The 16,848-nt window shown below is 44.6% G+C and overlaps 1 protein-coding gene across 2 annotated transcripts in view; it reads left to right on the forward strand.

The window, feature by feature from the left end:
* Smoc2 (SPARC related modular calcium binding 2) overlaps positions 1 to 16,848 on the forward strand; it is a 128,479-nt gene that overhangs the window by 66,735 nt on the left and 44,896 nt on the right. The window contains exons 6-7 of one of the 2 annotated variants that reach the window (XM_021221046.1): positions 2,038 to 2,088; positions 3,647 to 3,721. In XM_021221046.1, coding sequence (XP_021076705.1) covers positions 2,038 to 2,088; positions 3,647 to 3,721 — 126 coding nt within the window. Of the gene's footprint in view, positions 1 to 2,004; positions 2,089 to 3,646; positions 3,722 to 16,848 lie in introns of both variants that reach the window. The other variant, XM_029533163.1, reaches the window with a different exon arrangement.

A 16,848-nucleotide genomic window follows, 5' to 3' on the forward strand; every position in this document is an offset into this window, starting at 1 on the left:
GATGCATACATGGAATAAGTACAGAGGGTCCCGGGGAAGATGCAGGGAGGTCTGAGGTAGACAAAGAGGGCTAAAGCATCCACCAAGGTTTGAGGTGTGCTCAGAGGAGTCTGAAACCGGGCACAGTCTTCGTTCATTTAGTCTAGAAAACACCCGAAGATTCCCAGGAGGAAGGTCGTGTGGCGTAGAATGCACTTGATGGTGGTGGGGGGACCACAAGGCAGAGGATTCTTCTGCCCTCCAGCATCTCCTTGTCAGGATGCTCATGGGGTCCACTGGAGGATACCCCTGGGGGAGTGGGGTGTGAATTCAAGGAACAAGCAGGCCTCTGAGCCAAGCCCCACCACTCTCTGGACAGACACCCAACCGAAAGAAAGGGTTAATGAAGCAATGATCCAGGTTTAGAGATGGCAAGGGAGACGTGGCAGAAACGTGGAGGGAAGCATAGCTTCCCTGCTCTATCCGCTGTGCCCTCTGTTAGAGCTTCCAGCGGGGCCCATGGTGCTGTGACACAGCATTCGCAGGGCCGGTGGGGCTGCAGGGGACAGAGCCTGGGCACAGCTCCACCTGTGGGCTGGATATCACCAAATATGCCTACCTCACTCTCAGCAGCCACGCTCTAACCAGCCAGTAGGGACCCTGGGATCTTGGGTGTGGCTCACCAGGGTGATTTGATCCTCAGTGATATACACCAGCAAGAATTCACTTCCAAACTCCTCCCCCCACCCCCACCCCCCAAAAAACCTAGGAGACATACATGCCATTTAAAGGCTTCTTCTATCACTTTTCAAAATCCCTATTATGTTAAATTTCGTTTAAATATATTATTCCTTTTATTTTATTTTATTTTGGTTTTTCGAGACAGGGTTTCTCTGTGTAGCCCTGGCTGTCCTGGAACTCATTCTGTAGACCAGGCTGGCCTCGAACTCAGAAATCCACCTGCCTCTGCCTCCCAAGTGCTGGGATTAAAGATGTGCGCCACCACGCCTGGCTATTTTTATTTTTATTTTTTTATTTTAGAAAATAAAATGGTTCAGCATCACATTTCCCTTATGTCAAACATTAGGCTTGTGTGTTCCATATAAGTCACCCTGAGTTTTTGATGTTTAGACACCAGACTTCTTTTCACGAGATTATTAAAGATTAAAGGTTTTAAAAATAAGACTCCTTTGCTCCCCTCCAATCATTGAGTGCGGCTTCTAGACAGCTGAAGGATAGAGTGGGGTCACAGCTAGCTGGGCCCTATGGCCAACCCTTGTCTTATACGTTGATTCTGAAATGACTGTCTCGAAATGTCGGGGGCAGACTTGAATAAAAGCAACGGAGAGAGTTGGAGAGGGAACAGTGTCCCAGCCATTGTTGTGTCAGGTGCTCTGACCCCGAGAGTTTCACAGGAAACCTCAGGGAGGTGGTCAGTAAACCCGGTGATGATGATTCGCCAGGAAATGGGGCCATTCCTCTGAGTCCACCCTACCTTCCTACCAACCTCTTCATTTGCTTGACCTTCCCCACGCTGGACCCCCAACCCCATGCATACTACCCCTACGGTTCTCGATGTGCCTCCACTACATGGCTGGAAGCATGTGATGGGAAGGGGGGCTTATTGGTCCAGACTGTGGCTCTTAAAGTGTCCTCGGAATAGGATTAGGGTTTCAGCCTCCACCAATGACCTCTGTGGAACTCTGTTCCCTTCCCCACCTCATGGCCTGCAGTAGACAGGTTGTTTAGCACCCCCTGCCCTCAGTTTTCTACTTGCCTTTAACTGCCCTATAGTAGCTGCTGCCCTGATGGTTTAGGTCTCCTGTGTGGGCCTTGGCTTTCAGCTTCCCCTAGCATTTGAGAGTAGCAATCCCATAGGCAAGCAGGTCAATGTTGCGACCTGGCGTCCCCAGGGTGCTGGGTTTTGCTCTGGGCTGGGCTGGGTTGGGAGGTTCTGTGGGTGGTTTACAGGTCCTGGGCTCCAACCTGGATGCACACTTATTTAGCTTACTCTCATAATTGTAGTCTCCTTGCAAATCTTTTCCGTTCTGAATTCAGATGATGCTGCAGCCCCAGCATTGGAGACTCAGCCCCAAGGAGATGAAGAAGGTGAGCAGGTGATGGGGAGCTGGGTGGGGACCAAGGAGGGGCAGTCAGGGGCTGGGAAGTGATACCAAGTCGTATGGGTATGATGCCATTCACAACCCAAGTACACAAAGAAGGCACTGCCTGCTGTCACTCACTTGTGAATCTAGAAAGACATGCTACACACAGGAAGATAGCCATCCAGGTAGGACAGGAAACAGTCCAGTCAAGTGATGCGGAAGCGTGCTTCAGTAGGATGTGCAGGGGTAGAGATGGGGAGCAGAATGAGGACCATGGTTTTGCATGATATGCCTATTCCTTCCTCCAGCACACATGCACACAGTGCAGAGAGTGATGGACAGGCCCTGTGCTTGACCGTAGTGTATTGTAGATGTGAAGAAATGAGAACAGTCCAGTGGGCTGGCCATGAGAGCCCATTTCTGATGTCATGAGGTTCTATTGCTTCTACTGGTAATTTTCCACATTACCATGGGGTTCTGCTGAGCAGAATCCCCTGGGAATCATTCTATTAACAGAAATGTATGTGTTCAAAATGGTGTGATGACATGTACCATTCCCCTACCCATGTCTAGCTTTTATGATGCTGTGACAAGGATAGGTCTCTTATGCTTACCTTTAATAGATTGTCCATAGCGTTGGTCATGTTCTCAAATCAAATGTGATCAGGATTTGGATAAAATGTGTTTGAGATGCACATTATCACACACACACACACACACACACACACACACACACACACACACACACATATCTAACACACGACAAGAGTACAGAATCCTACATACTCTAGAAATAACAGCAGTGGCTAGTGTGTATTACGGCTGCTTTGGGCTCTGCCATGTTAACTTTCCATCCTGGAGAACTCCAGTTCACCCATAAGAATGCAGGGCTGCCTGTCCCACATGGAAGGGGGTTCAAAGCCAGGCAATGTGTAGGGTCTGTGTTTTCAGGGTCATGTATAGTCAGTCACATTTGATAATCAATATTAAGGGGCTACTTTCCTCAATGGTGTGATGTGAAAACTATTTTATATGTTTTATTTTATATGGAATCATTCAACCACGTGAGAGTCTCACGTTAAATGAGCGACTATTTTTACTTCATGGGCTGTATTAGCATTAGGCTGCACCTTACCTCCCTCTGTTTATCCCCACCCATGGTGATGCTGAGCCGCAAACCTAGGGCTTCCTGTAAGTTAGGCAAGTTACCATACCACCGAGCAGCTACCCCCACTCACCCTAGAGTGTTTTATAACACCGAGAACCTGCCTTTATTCAACCAGAGTTTAGTTACACGTTCAGATTAAGAAAACAATATATTGAAAATTGTATATTGTTGGTTCCTTGGTCATGTGCATGTAACCATTTTTAACAGTTTCTTTTTGTAAGGTGCAGTGAACCTTTATCTTTCTATCTATCTATCTATCTATCTATCTATCTATCTATCTATCTATCTATCTATCTATTTATTTATTTTCCTGGGTAGGGAATCAGAGCCCTTGCTGAGTTCCTTAGCTGACGGACTCCATGCTGCCTGATGAACTGTCTTATTGTCTCTCTAGATATTGCCTCACGCTACCCTACACTCTGGACGGAGCAAGTTAAGAGTCGGCAGAACAAGACCAATAAAAATTCAGGTAAGTTGGGACCTGGTGTCACTCTGTAAGGGAGAATTTCATTCTAGAGTTGTTTTTTGTTTTTTTGTTTTTTGTTTTTGTTTTTGTTTTTTTTGTTTTTGTTTTGTTTTTGTTTTTTTTTTTTTGGCCTTCTGCAGGTTTTTAAAAATGCTTCTTATTAGATTCCCTATATTCTCAGAAGGAGTTGTGTGCAGCTGTGCAGTGGGCTTAGCGGGCACAGCTGGGCTGGTGGGTGGTGAGTGTTCTTTTTGAGGCAGTTTCTGAGCTGTCCAAACATTTGGCTGTTTGAGGTGAAAGCCTCCAAATGTATGGATTGTTCCTGCTACAGGACAGCACTGACAGAAATGACCTTTCCGAGCCACTGCTTTGACGTTTTTTGTAGACCAGCCAAGCAGCTGTAACAAGCTCCGAGGGGTTTATGGAGCTCAGTGGGTGGGTGTCCTTCTTGCTTCCTCTGGCCTTTTGTGAAGTCTGAAGCTGTCCTCTGGATTAGTGGGTAGGCAGCCAAGGAAGGTCAGGGTGAGCACAGGAATCCCCTGGGATTGACCTTGAAGCCCAGAGATGAGTGGCAGCTACTCCCAAGGGCATCCTGGCACAGAGTGCCCCTGTCTGGGCTGTACACGTCTTTTAAAATGCGTTTTACATATGATACAGTAGAGGTCTAAGAAGCGATACAGTAGAGGTCTAAAAAGTGTCACAGCTCAGAATAGAAGAAGCTATGTGTGTCTATACCCAGCACAAAGAAGACTGACTGTCCGAAAGGCTGTGTCTGGTTTTGTTCCGTCTCGGACCCCCAGAACACCCTGTTTGGGAAAGCTTGGTGGTGCACTGTGTGAGGCAGGGGCTCCTTGGTACAGTAGAAGGCTTACCTGGAATGGTCAGTGGGCTCCCGAAGAGTGTGTGAGCGCTGTTCTGTGTTGGCCCTGACCTTTTCCTTCTGGCCGAGCTTCACCTTGTTCCTGATAGAGATTTCCCTCTTGGCTGCTCTCAGAAAGGTAGAACCCAAAGGTTTTGCTACCCGTTGTACATATGCAAAAGCAGGAAATTTAAAATTATTATTATTATTTTTTTTACTTAGCAATGATTACGAGTGGCAACTTGCCCTTTTTAATTTTATTTCTGTTTCTGTGACAGAACCTCCTGACCAAAAGCAGCTAGGGCAGGGAAGGGTTTATTCAGCCTACAATCCCAGGTCACAGCCCACCATTGATGGAAGTTAATGACTTGAAGGCAGGCCTGCTCACTGTTGCACACAGCAGTACCTCTCAGATCACGGAGCTAATTTCACAGCCAAAAGAGTGTGACAGAGTCATGGAGGGTACTGTTTAATGCTTGCAGACAGGCTTATGCTCTGCATGCTTTTTATAGCATTTTGGATCATCTGCCTCCCATAATATACTGGGCGCTCTCGCTCTCTCTCTCTCTCTCTCTCTCTCTCTCTCTCTCTCTCTCTATATATATATATATATATATATATATATATATATATATATGTATATATATGTATATATTACATACATATTAAATCAGTATATATACTCTGATTATTAAATATTATATGAGTGTATATACTCATACATGATCTGGGTAATTCCTCATCTGAGACTTTCAAGTGACCCTAGGCTGTGTCAGTTGACAGTTGATGCTAACCAGAGCATCCACTGTGTAAAAAGTCACCTGCTTTCCTCTCTCCTAACCTCAAAAACCAGGTTTTACTCAATTCTGTTGCCATACTTACAAAAGTTACCTGATTCAATCTTGTATCAAAGCAATTGGCGTGTGAGGAAATAAATCATTGAAATGGGTCTTGAGAACTTGTCATGGCAGAAGCAATGTGGTTGTAGCTGACTTTGATCTGAGAAACATACAGATAAGTATAAAAACGGTCTCTAGAAATGTGTAGCTTAAAGGTGCATTTAATTGTGCTCTGGAAGGATTTCAACTTAAGTAGGTAGCTTGTAGAACAACAGTATCATTAGACACAGTTGCCAGTGTTAGGCCATTTATAACTAACCTTCAACAACCGAGCCAGCATTCAGTGTACAGAGGATTAAAAAAATGCCTTTGGAAAGTCCAGCTTACATAAATTATTATAGTTTGCTTTAAATTTCTATATGTGAGTAGAATTCAAAACAGAGACATTAAGTTGATTTATAGACATGGGCCGTGAAACTATTAGGTTTTGTTTAACTGTTATTGTCTACTCTCTGAGGGTCAAAAGGTAGCTCCCACATGGCACTGTAGGACATTAAAAGAGGTACTAGCAGCAGGGCTGTAAACACTCTTAGGGACCTATGGCCTGACCATTGTTAGTAAACTTGACCATCAGAAGCCTTTCGTTTCTATTTAATTTCTATTTTAAAAGCTTCCTTTACTTAAAATCATCTTTGGTAGATACAGAGATGTTTATTTAACAAAATACTTAAAGGATGGAGTATAGATTGGCTGTAGAGTACTTTTCTACTTGGGTTTTATCCTGGGTTGATAAACAACAGCTATGAGAGCTGTAATTTATGAGTTATTACTCTGTATTTTAAGTGTTGACTTAGCGTATTATGATTCTTGATTGCTCCTTTACAGTAAATGACAAACTGGAAATACACTGTTTTCCTTTTATGTGAAAATAATACGCATAAATTAACATTTCTGCCAGGACTTGATACTAAAATAATATTATATGACTTTTTTACTATAAAGTCTGTAGGGCACCATGGTAAATATCATGAGGCAGGTTAAGTGCAAACCAAACAGTCTCTAGGCCACTCAGTAACAGCAGGAGCCATTGCTGCACATAAAACACAGGGCTTCCAGGTCTATGAAAGTTACACTAAGTAGCTACATAAGGAATATTTATTTTCTAAATTAGCAGAGTCTTGCCAGCTTGTGTTCGATGGATCTCATTGTACCATTGACATGATGTTATTAAGCAAGCAAAAACAAATAAATCATGAGAGATGAGAGAGAGAGAGAGAGAGAGAGAGAGAGAGAGAGAGAGAGAGAGAGAGAGAGAGAGAGAGAGAGAGAGAAAAGGAGAAAATGAGGCTGACTGACTTTGATTCTTGGACTTTATCTTCTTGGTTGGTTCACCTAGTACGACAACCAATTAATATACATTAAATTAATGAGTAAATTCTAAATTTGCATTATTCATGGATATATATTGATTGATTGCAGAGTGTTTTGGATAGGGGGTTCTGTAAGAGTCTTTTGATTATGTGCTTATTAACCCATGTGCTCATTAAACATACACGAATCTAGTCTGCATCCTTTGCCGATGTATATAGTGCTTTCCAAACCTGTACCCGACTCTTTTAAAAACCATCTAGAATACTAAAGCAGAGGCTTAGTTTTTCTCTCTTGTGTTGTCTGTTAACAGAGCCACAAAGTCAATGTTATTCAGGAATCCTGAGTACCCAATGTGTATAGGGTTTGTCGTAGTCTGAATGAGAATGGTCCCTAGAATCTCCTGTGCTTGAATGCTTTTCCACAGTTGGTGGAACTGTTTGAAAAGGGCTAGGGGGGGTGTGGCCTTGTTGGAAAAGGTATGCCACTGGGAGTGGGGCTTTGAAGTTTCAAGAGCCCACTCTATTCCAGTTGTCTCTTTCCATGTTTCTTGGATGTTGTCTCAACATGTAAGTTCTCAGCAACTGCTCTGGCACCGTGCTTGCCTGTCTGCTGCCCTGCTACCCACCATGATAGTCATGGACTCTACTTGCTCTCTGAAACTGTAAGCAATTCCCCCATTTACATACTTCCTTCTGTAAGTTGCCTTGGCCATGGCTTCTCTTCACAGCAACAGAAAGTAACTAAGACAGGGTTTTATGACCCATTCTGAACAAGAAGCATGCCCCAGGGTACGAGCCCGAGTCTTGTCGGTTTAATACATGGAGAGGTTCCTGTCTGTGGGAGAATGAAGCCCAGAACAGGAGCATCTATCTGTACCTCTACAGCCATGTGCAATTTATCCAGATGATACACTCTAGAAAAGAAAAAAGAACCATAGAGATGAGCGGTTAGGCCAGCTGCTGCTCTCTGGCAAGAGAGATCTTTCAGTGAGTGAGTGACCTGAAGTCTCTCCAGCAAGATTTGATTTAGACCCTGTTCACTTGATGCACCTCCCCTCCACAAAGCAAGCATCATCCTTTACCAGGCAAACAACAAACAAGAGCCAGGCTGCTGTGTACTCGTTATTTTCAGAGGTCACAATCTTTGCCAGATGACCAAGAACTGGAATCTTACTCCAGCAAGGCTCAAAACGTCTCTCAACATCCGTAGATGCGTGACAGTGTGGACTCCACACTAGGTGGGGCGGCAGTGGCTACCTTTCGTTTTTTCCTACCCCTACACGGACACGGAAGTATTTCAGAGGTTACTGCCAGACCAAATGAAAGCCACGCAGACCTCAGGTCGGCCACCCAAGGGGCACTTACCAGGGTCAGCATGGAACCTGTGGATCACAGCATCTAAAGTTGGGGTGGTATGGCTCCCCTCTGTGTCTGAAGGATCTATTGATGCTCCTTAAGGTAAGGCAGGCTCTGTTATGTAGAGTAATACAGGGCCCTCCATGTCTCCTACCACCTGGAAGCTCTGAAAGGCTGCAGCTCTACCCTGTAGTAGAGGAGCGATGGTGAGCAGGGTATCCATGGTCACCAGCTACTACTTCAAGGGTAGGTTCTCAGGGCTGTGGTCCCTGGTGGCTGGGTAACCTCTAGTCTTCCCTTTAGGTCATGTTCTTGTGGCTTTAGTTCTAGTGGCCTGCAGGCAGTCCTGCCTGGGTACTAGCCAGGGACTGGCCCTCACCTGTACTTCTGAAGGGCTCCTGGATACAGCTCTTGCGTCAGCAGTTGGACTTTCCTCCCACTCGCAGTATGGAATAGATGTCGGATGCCTCACTGACTTGAGTGGGGGTGTTGAGTATCTGCTTTCCCTCTCTCTGTCCCTGGCTCTTCCAGCCACTCGAGAGCCCGACCCTGAGCCTCTGCAGACCTCCGGAGGAGACTGCTTCCTGCACTCAGTCTCTCTGATGGCCCTTGAACATAGGCCGGCCAACCTTTTACTGTCTTTCTGGATTTTGCACAAGCTGGAGAAAACACAGAGGCCTGGGTTGTGTCATCTTTGGACACCTCCCTCCCCTTCCCTCTGCCTGTCCCTCCTCAACAGTTAAACACTTCTTTGGCTTATGTCCAAGAGGAGACCCTTGATGGTCACCATGTCCTGTGGTTTTTATGGGACCCCCGCAGTGGAAATATTTTCTGCCTTATTCGGGATTGATAACTTTTGCTTTATTGCATATTTTAAAATTAATGCCAAAAGATAATTATCTTTTAATTCTGCTTTAAATCAAGTTAAATTGCACTCCCTGGGGGAAAATAATATGAGTTACATTTCATTTTGTAACTTCTAGGTTTTTCCTTTTTCTTTTTTTCAAAAGCAAACTTATAAAACCATCAAAATACCATTTAAATACCATTTACAACTCTTAAGTTGTAGAGCTTTGGTCATTTGAGAAGATCAAAATACACAAATTGCATAATTCCCATGAAGTGTAGCTGTAACCATGCGTGATTTTTAAAATGCTCATTATCCTACTTAAAAATGCACATGGTGGAGTTGATTTAATTTTCCTAGCTATGTGGGGGAGGGGGTATGTTCATTTCAATCATGCTTAACTCTCAGATTTCAATGTTCAGTCAAACTGTAAATGATCAGAGTATTCAAAGTTCCAAAGTTAAAAAAAAAAAAAAAGGCAATGAAACTGAGTGGAGCCTGGGCCAGGCTGCTTGCAAACACACTAATGCATCTCCAGGTAGAGAGGCACATTTGACTTTGTTCTCTGAAGAGAGATGAAATTCAATTCGCCATCGAATCACTGGCGCAGTAGGGGTTTCCTGTGCGAACAGAGCTCCAGAGCAGAAAGGAGGTGGCGTTGGCTGTGCATCAAGTAACGGACTCTGATTACACATGGTCTCGTTTCATCCTTAAAGCAGCTCCATGAGCTGGGAGCTACTTGTCTCCATGGCGAGCACAGGATCATACGTGGATGAGCAGCCCAACCTGGAATGTAGGTTTCCCCTGCTGTTTTTAGCAGAGGAGATGTGAGGATTTCCAAAGATGGCTGGGTATGGGAGGATAGGGGGTGGAGTCTCTCAGGCCGACAGAGGACTGGGCTGTGCAGAGCTCTTCATGTACCTGCCTTAAACATTTATTTCCTGCTAGTGTTTCTCTACGGCCTGGCTGTGGTCAGCAGTGAGTTCTGGCTCTGACAGATACAGGGCAGAGGGTTTCTGGCTCTGGAAGAAGCCCCTGGAGACACAAAAGGGGCCTTGTGGATGAGAACTGAAAAGAGACAGTATTCTCATGGCAGACTGTACTAGGCAGGCCCTGCGATCCTCCTCACGGGACCTAGAAGAACGACATCTGATAAGGAAGAGGTGCATTGTGAAGTCTCAATGAAGGTCAGAAAACAGCTGTTCCCAGATGTGCATGGGAGTTCTTGGACTTCAAAGACTGAGGCGGCCTGCTCATTCTCAACCTAGCTGAGACCGTTTCCTAACAGCCATCAGGGCTACTGGGCCTTATCGTCCTATCGTCCTCCAGGCCTTGGGAAGCACAGAAGCTGAGAGGCTCTGGGCTGAGGCAGCATCTCACCATAGGATCCTGACAGAGAGTGTGGCCTCTGTGGGAGGCAGGTGGATTTCTGAGTTCGAGGCCAGCCTGGTCTACAGAGTTGAGTTCCAGGATAGCCAGAGCTATACAGAAAAACCTCGTCTCAAAAAACAAACCAAACAAAACAAAAACGAAAGAAAGAAAGAAAAAAGAATTTGTAGCTGTACATGTGTCTTCTTCAGATGCTGGTAGAGGCTACTAGAACCGCCTCATCTAACCTACTTCTTACAGATGGTTTCAGAGAAAGACATGGCCTCTTAGCGTCCTCATTGCTAGCTCAATTTAAGCTCTGTGTGTGTGTGTGTGTGTGTGTGTGTGTGTGTGTGTGTGTGTGTGCATGTGTTGGAAGTTAATGTTAAAATATATGGACCGCCAAAACCACAAACTCACTATTACTGGTGTGAAGTTGTGAATATATTTGAATGTTTCTAATGTTCACTGTGGGTGTGAAGAGTGACACTGCTCTCAGGAAGGCTCTGAGAGAGCAAGGCTGATGGGTTCTGGGTACAGGTCTGCCACAGGGTAAGCATACAGTTCACCCTGTTCCAGGAGTTGTCTGTGTGCTTCCTTGACTGTGTTCTTTGAAGCTTGGTGGTATTTTGGGGATGGGCTTATTCACTTGGCTTTTCTTTCACTTCTTCTTAGACCCCCTGCTATGTCGTCAGTGTTGGTCACTTTGTCACTTGATCAGGAATTGGCGAAGCTGCTGCTGGCAGGTTGTTGTTCAGAAGCCTTTGTGTCCCCAAGGGCAGCTGGTCTCAGTTTTATAGAAACTTGTGACATTGAGTTGGTCATTGAGAGTAGAATTTGGAATTAATCCAGGCAGTCCACTTCTTCACTGGTCAGCTTCCTTCTTCACTGATTAAAAAGTGGTGTCAGCCGCCATTGTGAGTGGCAGAGATGACAACACTGCCGTTTACTGATGGACGCGCTGCATGGGACCTCCTTCCACGGATGGTGCTTCTTGTCATTGAAGTTCTCTTTCACACTGGCATCTGCATTGATCTGACAAAGCTGCCGGGAAGCGAGGCCACCATGATGTTCCCAAAACTTTGTTTAGCTTTTCTGGGACTTAGGGGTTTAGAAAAAAAATTTTCTTGAGTACTCCTCAGAAGCAGATTTTAATATTGTTTATTATTTTGCCTTGGCTGCGTGTATGCGATTCCATAGATATCCCAGGCCCTGGGCTTAAAGAGTGGGGATTCCTCCTCAGGGGCCTGAGCTAGGGCTGAGTCCAGGCAGTGGAACCGGCAGAGTTGGTCTTTTGCAGATTCTCTTTGAGTTGTAACAGAGTCTCTCTGCCTCAGAGTATCCCTCCGAGCATCCCAGGTGCCCTTCTTTCTGTCCAGTCACTTAATTGGAGAACTCACTTCATTCTGAATGGAAATGTCCTGTCTCCAGACTCTCCCCTATGAGGCGTCAGCGTATGAATTTCTGAGGACACACACACAGAGTCATTGCTATTGGAGTGACGAAGACTTGAGTAGAAGATGAGTGTGGAGATGGGACTCACCATGGAGCCCTAGTTCTTGCTGTTACATACATGTAGTCCAGTAGTCTGGTTCTGGAATGTCCCCTGAGGAAGAATGAGTTTGTGTAGCAGGTGAGATGAATTTTCCTGCTGGGTGAGTTCTCAAAGTTCTTCACACAGGTTTCTGTTTTTATATGGCAAACCTTGACTGAAAGCAAGCGTTCCTCCAAGTTTAGCCCTGGTTTCCTAGCCACAGATACTGGGTATAAAAGATTGCTGCTCACCAACGATGCTTGTTTGCTTCTTTTATGAAAACCTTCCAAGGATAAAACTATGCTAATGAACTAAGAAAACGTACACGTGTTTTTAGAAAACCACAGTAGCATGTCTGTCTGGCACTTCAGCCAGAAGGATGCTTCTTTCCAACGTCCCCTTGTCCCCCAGGGCATGTTCTCCTCCTCTGTGACTGCAGCTGTGCACACTGGTAAGGCCCAGGCTCCAAGTGCCTCCTGTATGCACAGGGCACAGGGAAGGGAGTCCTGGAGGCTTTAAGGCGTGCCCTTGCGGTAGGCACCTTTGATTTCTGCACCTGAGGATTCTTGCATCCACATATTGATACTTTGTAAACGGAAGCGGCTAGCTAAGCTAGTAAGTACCGTTTATTAACATTTCCTCACACAAAGCAGAGTCAGTCTGTGCAAACTTGGCACGTGTGCTGAGAGATGAGCACTGCTGAGAGGGATCATGGGAACATGCACCACAGGGGGAGACCCGGGCCGACATTAAGACGTTCTGACCGGACTCTGTGCCTTATTCCTGCCCGAACCTTCTGAACTCATCTTGAGAACAAAGTTCTCCAAACCTCAAAGCTAAAAGACAATTTTCTCTTTTGCTTGAAAACTTAGAAATCTTGATTTTTTTTTTGTTTTGTTTTGTCATGACTCTGAAGAAAAAAAAGATATTTTATTTTAGAAGACCATTTAAAAAATACAGTATAGCAAATACAATGCTTACTTGCTTGGAAATTGCTTTACTAGTTTAAGTTTTTTTTTTATTAAGTTAAATATTTTAAGCTACATTTTTGCATAATTACTGACATATTTTATGATATCCAAGGCTACCCCTATAATTTTTGCAGAAGCAACTTGTTTCGGTCAAGTTACACATGAATCGAAATTATGGGTTGAGGCAAAAGTTAATAAATAAATTACTTAAGATCTTCATCCGTGTTTCTTCTTTTGCTGTTCAAAAATCAGTACCTTTTATTTTCTATTTTTCTTTGTCATAATTTATAAATCCATACTGACATTCTACAGACACCCTGTGAAGTATTGAAATCCTCTGGGGTTTCTAGAATACCCTGTCACAATTTCAACCACTTTTAGATGTGACTGAATCAAAAATCATAGTTTGGGGAAAGAGAGAGGAACAACCCACCCTCGCCACACACAGACACACACACACAAACAGACAGACAGAAACACACATAAACACACACACACACACAAACAGACAGTAACACACACAAACAAACACACACAAACACTTACAAACAGACAGAAACACACCCACACATACATACATACACACACACACAGACAGAAACACACATAAACAGACACACACACAGACAGTAACACACACAAACACAAACAGAAACACACACACACACAAACAGACAGACACACACAGACAGACAGACAGAAACACACATAAACACACACAAACAGACAGTAACACACACAAACAAACACATACAAACACAAACAGACAGAAACTCTCTCTCTCTCTCTCTCTCTCTCTCTCTCTCTCAAGAAAAATGCAAGGAGGCCAGTGGTACCTATGTGCAGACCGAGTGTCANCTCTCTCTCTCTCTCTCTCTCTCTCTCTCTCTCTCTCTCTCTCTCTCCCTCTCTCTCAAGAACAGAGTTAGGAGGCCAGTGGTACCTATGTGCAGACCGAGTGTCAAGGCAGGGCTGAACAGGACTTCTCTTTAGCCGTGGACTAATTTATTTGTACATCTTATATACGTCATTTTGCAGGCAGCTTTAACTTTCTAGCCACATGGTCCCGAGAACAGAACCACTGGCCTCCCCACTGTCTGAGTTCCATGTCCCCAGAGCTAACATGGACCCTGACACCCTGTGCAGCTACACTGGGCAGTGATGCTAGATGCTGCTATCAGGTACCCACGATTCCTTTGAACGCCACTCTGGAAGTGTGTCGTGATGGCCCATGATGGCTCATCCCGGCTTCACTACCTACTCTTGGCTGCACCTAGCCATACCTGGTGGCCAAGCAGGCACCTGTGGTCTGTCTGCTGTCCTCACTGTTTTGTCAGGCCTTTTACATTTATAAACGGGCAGTAAAGTTTCTCAGTATCATTTTTTTTTTTTTCATGATAGCTGACTTTTTAGCATGCACTAGTCTGTTGTGGGGATATTCGCCGTTTTATCTGTTCACCTTCTGACTTTTGCCTGGGTTGTTTCCAATTTGGAGCAATTATGATTTAATCAGCTCATAGGTGTTTATAGCCAAGCCTGTATAGATCTTTATTCACAAGACCTGGCTGCATGTGTAGGTCCAGGATTATAGTGGATGTCCGTTTGGCCCTGTTTCCTCCTGTAGTCACGGTATTCTGAAATCTCACCTAACCACAGGGCCTGCAACGGTTTGAATAAGGACAGCCCCCACAGGCTCGTATGTTTGAGTACTTGGTCCCAAGTTGGTGGAACTGTTTGGGAAGAATTAGGAGATGTGCGCTTGTTGGAAGAAGTGTGTCATGGGAGAAGGGCTTGGGAAAAGGCTCATGTCACCCCACTATTCTGTCTCCTGCTTGTGCATCATGATGTGAGCCCTTGGCTGACGCCTCTGTGCCTTTACCCTGCCATTGTAGACTCTCAACCTCTACAACCATAAGCCCAGTTAAACTCCATCCATAAGTTGCTTTGGTCATAGTGCTTTATCACATTAGCCATTATAGATAGGTCTGATCATGGTAATTTTGGGGTTTTAGGGTTTTTTGGTTTGCCTTTGTTTTTGTTTTTGTTTTTGTTTTTGACAAATATGGAAGGCTTTGGGACTTTAGGCTGGAGTGGCAGAGTCATCTGAGCCCTTTGTCAGAGATGTAGAGATAAAGGATTTCGTGTTTGCCCTCGTGCGTTTCTGTCTCGCTTTGCTCCCATACTGACTCACCATGCCCTGATTTCTCCTTTTAGGCATGGTAGTATATATTCCTTGCGATGTATGTTTGGAAGTGTGTGATTTGCTTTTGATTTTACAGGGTGTGTGTGTTATGATTAAGAGATTGCCTCAAGTCTCAGAAGAGACTTTGGACTTTAGGCTTTTTAACGGTGTAGAAACTGTGAAAGTCTATGGGGAGTTTTGAAGCTGGTCTACAACCTTGCATTATGATATGGCCGTGAACCTCTGCGGAGCAGGGGTGGAGTGTGACAGTCTGGGTGAGAGTGCTAGCCTCTGTGTCCTCTCGTGGCTTACATAAACTCCAAACCTCTGCAGCTTTAAGTTCAGTTAACGTCTTTCTTCTATAAACTTCCTGGCATGGTCCTGGCAACAGCAAGGTAGCTAAGACAGGGTGTTAGGCCCTTGGTCCATGTCTCACCAGTGTTCTGTGCTGTCAGCCTTCAGGGTGCAGTTGTTTTCATGGGGGTGTGGCTGTACATCCTAATCATTTTAACCACGACAGCTCTGGAGCCCAAGAAAATTCCCCAAGTTCACTTCACATCTGAGTGTGTTCTTTGGTGAGGTGTCTGTTCAAATTGTCTGTTTTAACGAAGTATTTATTTTCTTATTATGTTGAAGTGATCTTTCTAAGTCAAGGATGTGCCCTGTAAATATTTTCTCCCTGCGTGTGGCTTCTTTCATCTGCTTTATAGCATCTTCCTATGAACAGATGTTTTGGGTGCCGTGAAGTTCAGCTTATCAGTTGATTCCATGCTTATGGCCTGGCTGTGTCTGAAAGTCAGGATACCCCACTGTGAGTCACCAGCCCACCTTGTTTTCTGTTTGCCAGGGTTCCTTAAATATATTCCACTCAAGAGCCATGACCCCAGGTGTGTGTGTGTGTGTGTGTGTGTGTGTGTAATAGAGATTAAAACATTTACCAATTTGTTACAGTATTAGTCATGTTGAATTTTATCTTAGCACTCTTGTTGGTATGCATATAAGTTTACTATTTATTAAAGATAAAACCTGCGTCCTGTTGCCATGGATATGCCTGTTTAGTTTTACATAGAGCCTTGGCTGAACATTTGATGTTGTAGAATGTAGAGCACCTTAATGCTTTTCTGAGATGGTCAATATTCCGATTTTACAGTTGTTAGCGCTGAGAATATTGTTTCGCATAAATACATGGCACAAAATGTCAGAAGTATGTATCAGTCCGTTTCTGACATATAGCAGTCTTGAATCTGAGCTGAGGTGTTTCAGGAAGTGTGAGTGAGTGTGTGGTATTATAGCGTCTTAGGGTTTCTGTTGCAGTGATGAAACAACATCGAGCAAAAACAAGTTGGGGAGAAAAGGGTTTATTTGGCTTACACTTCCATATCACAAGGTTCATTACCAAAGGAAGTCAGGGCAGGAACCTGGAGGCAGGCGCTGATGTGGGGGCCATGGAGGGAGCTGCTTACTGGCTTGCTCCTCATGGCTTGCTTGTTCTGCTTTCTAATAGAACCCTGGACCACCTGCCCAGGTGTGGCACCACCTACAATGGACTGGGCCCTACCTTATTTAAGATTATTTAACTAATCACTGCTTAAGAAAATGTCCTACAGGCTTGCATAGAGCCTGATTGTTTTAGAGTTTCTATTGCTGTGACGAAACACCATGGCCAAAGCAACTGGGGGAGGAAAAGGTTTATTTTAGCTTACCCGTTACTTGCATTTTGTTACATCACTTAGTTAATTAGTTAATTAAGTGTGTATGCTCTCTCTCTCTCTCTCTCTCTCTCTCTCTCTCTCTCTCTCTCTCT

The sequence above is a fragment of the Mus pahari genome, chromosome 21 (assembly GCF_900095145.1).
Source record: "Mus pahari chromosome 21, PAHARI_EIJ_v1.1, whole genome shotgun sequence".
In the NCBI taxonomy this organism is placed as follows: Eukaryota; Metazoa; Chordata; class Mammalia; order Rodentia; family Muridae; genus Mus; species Mus pahari.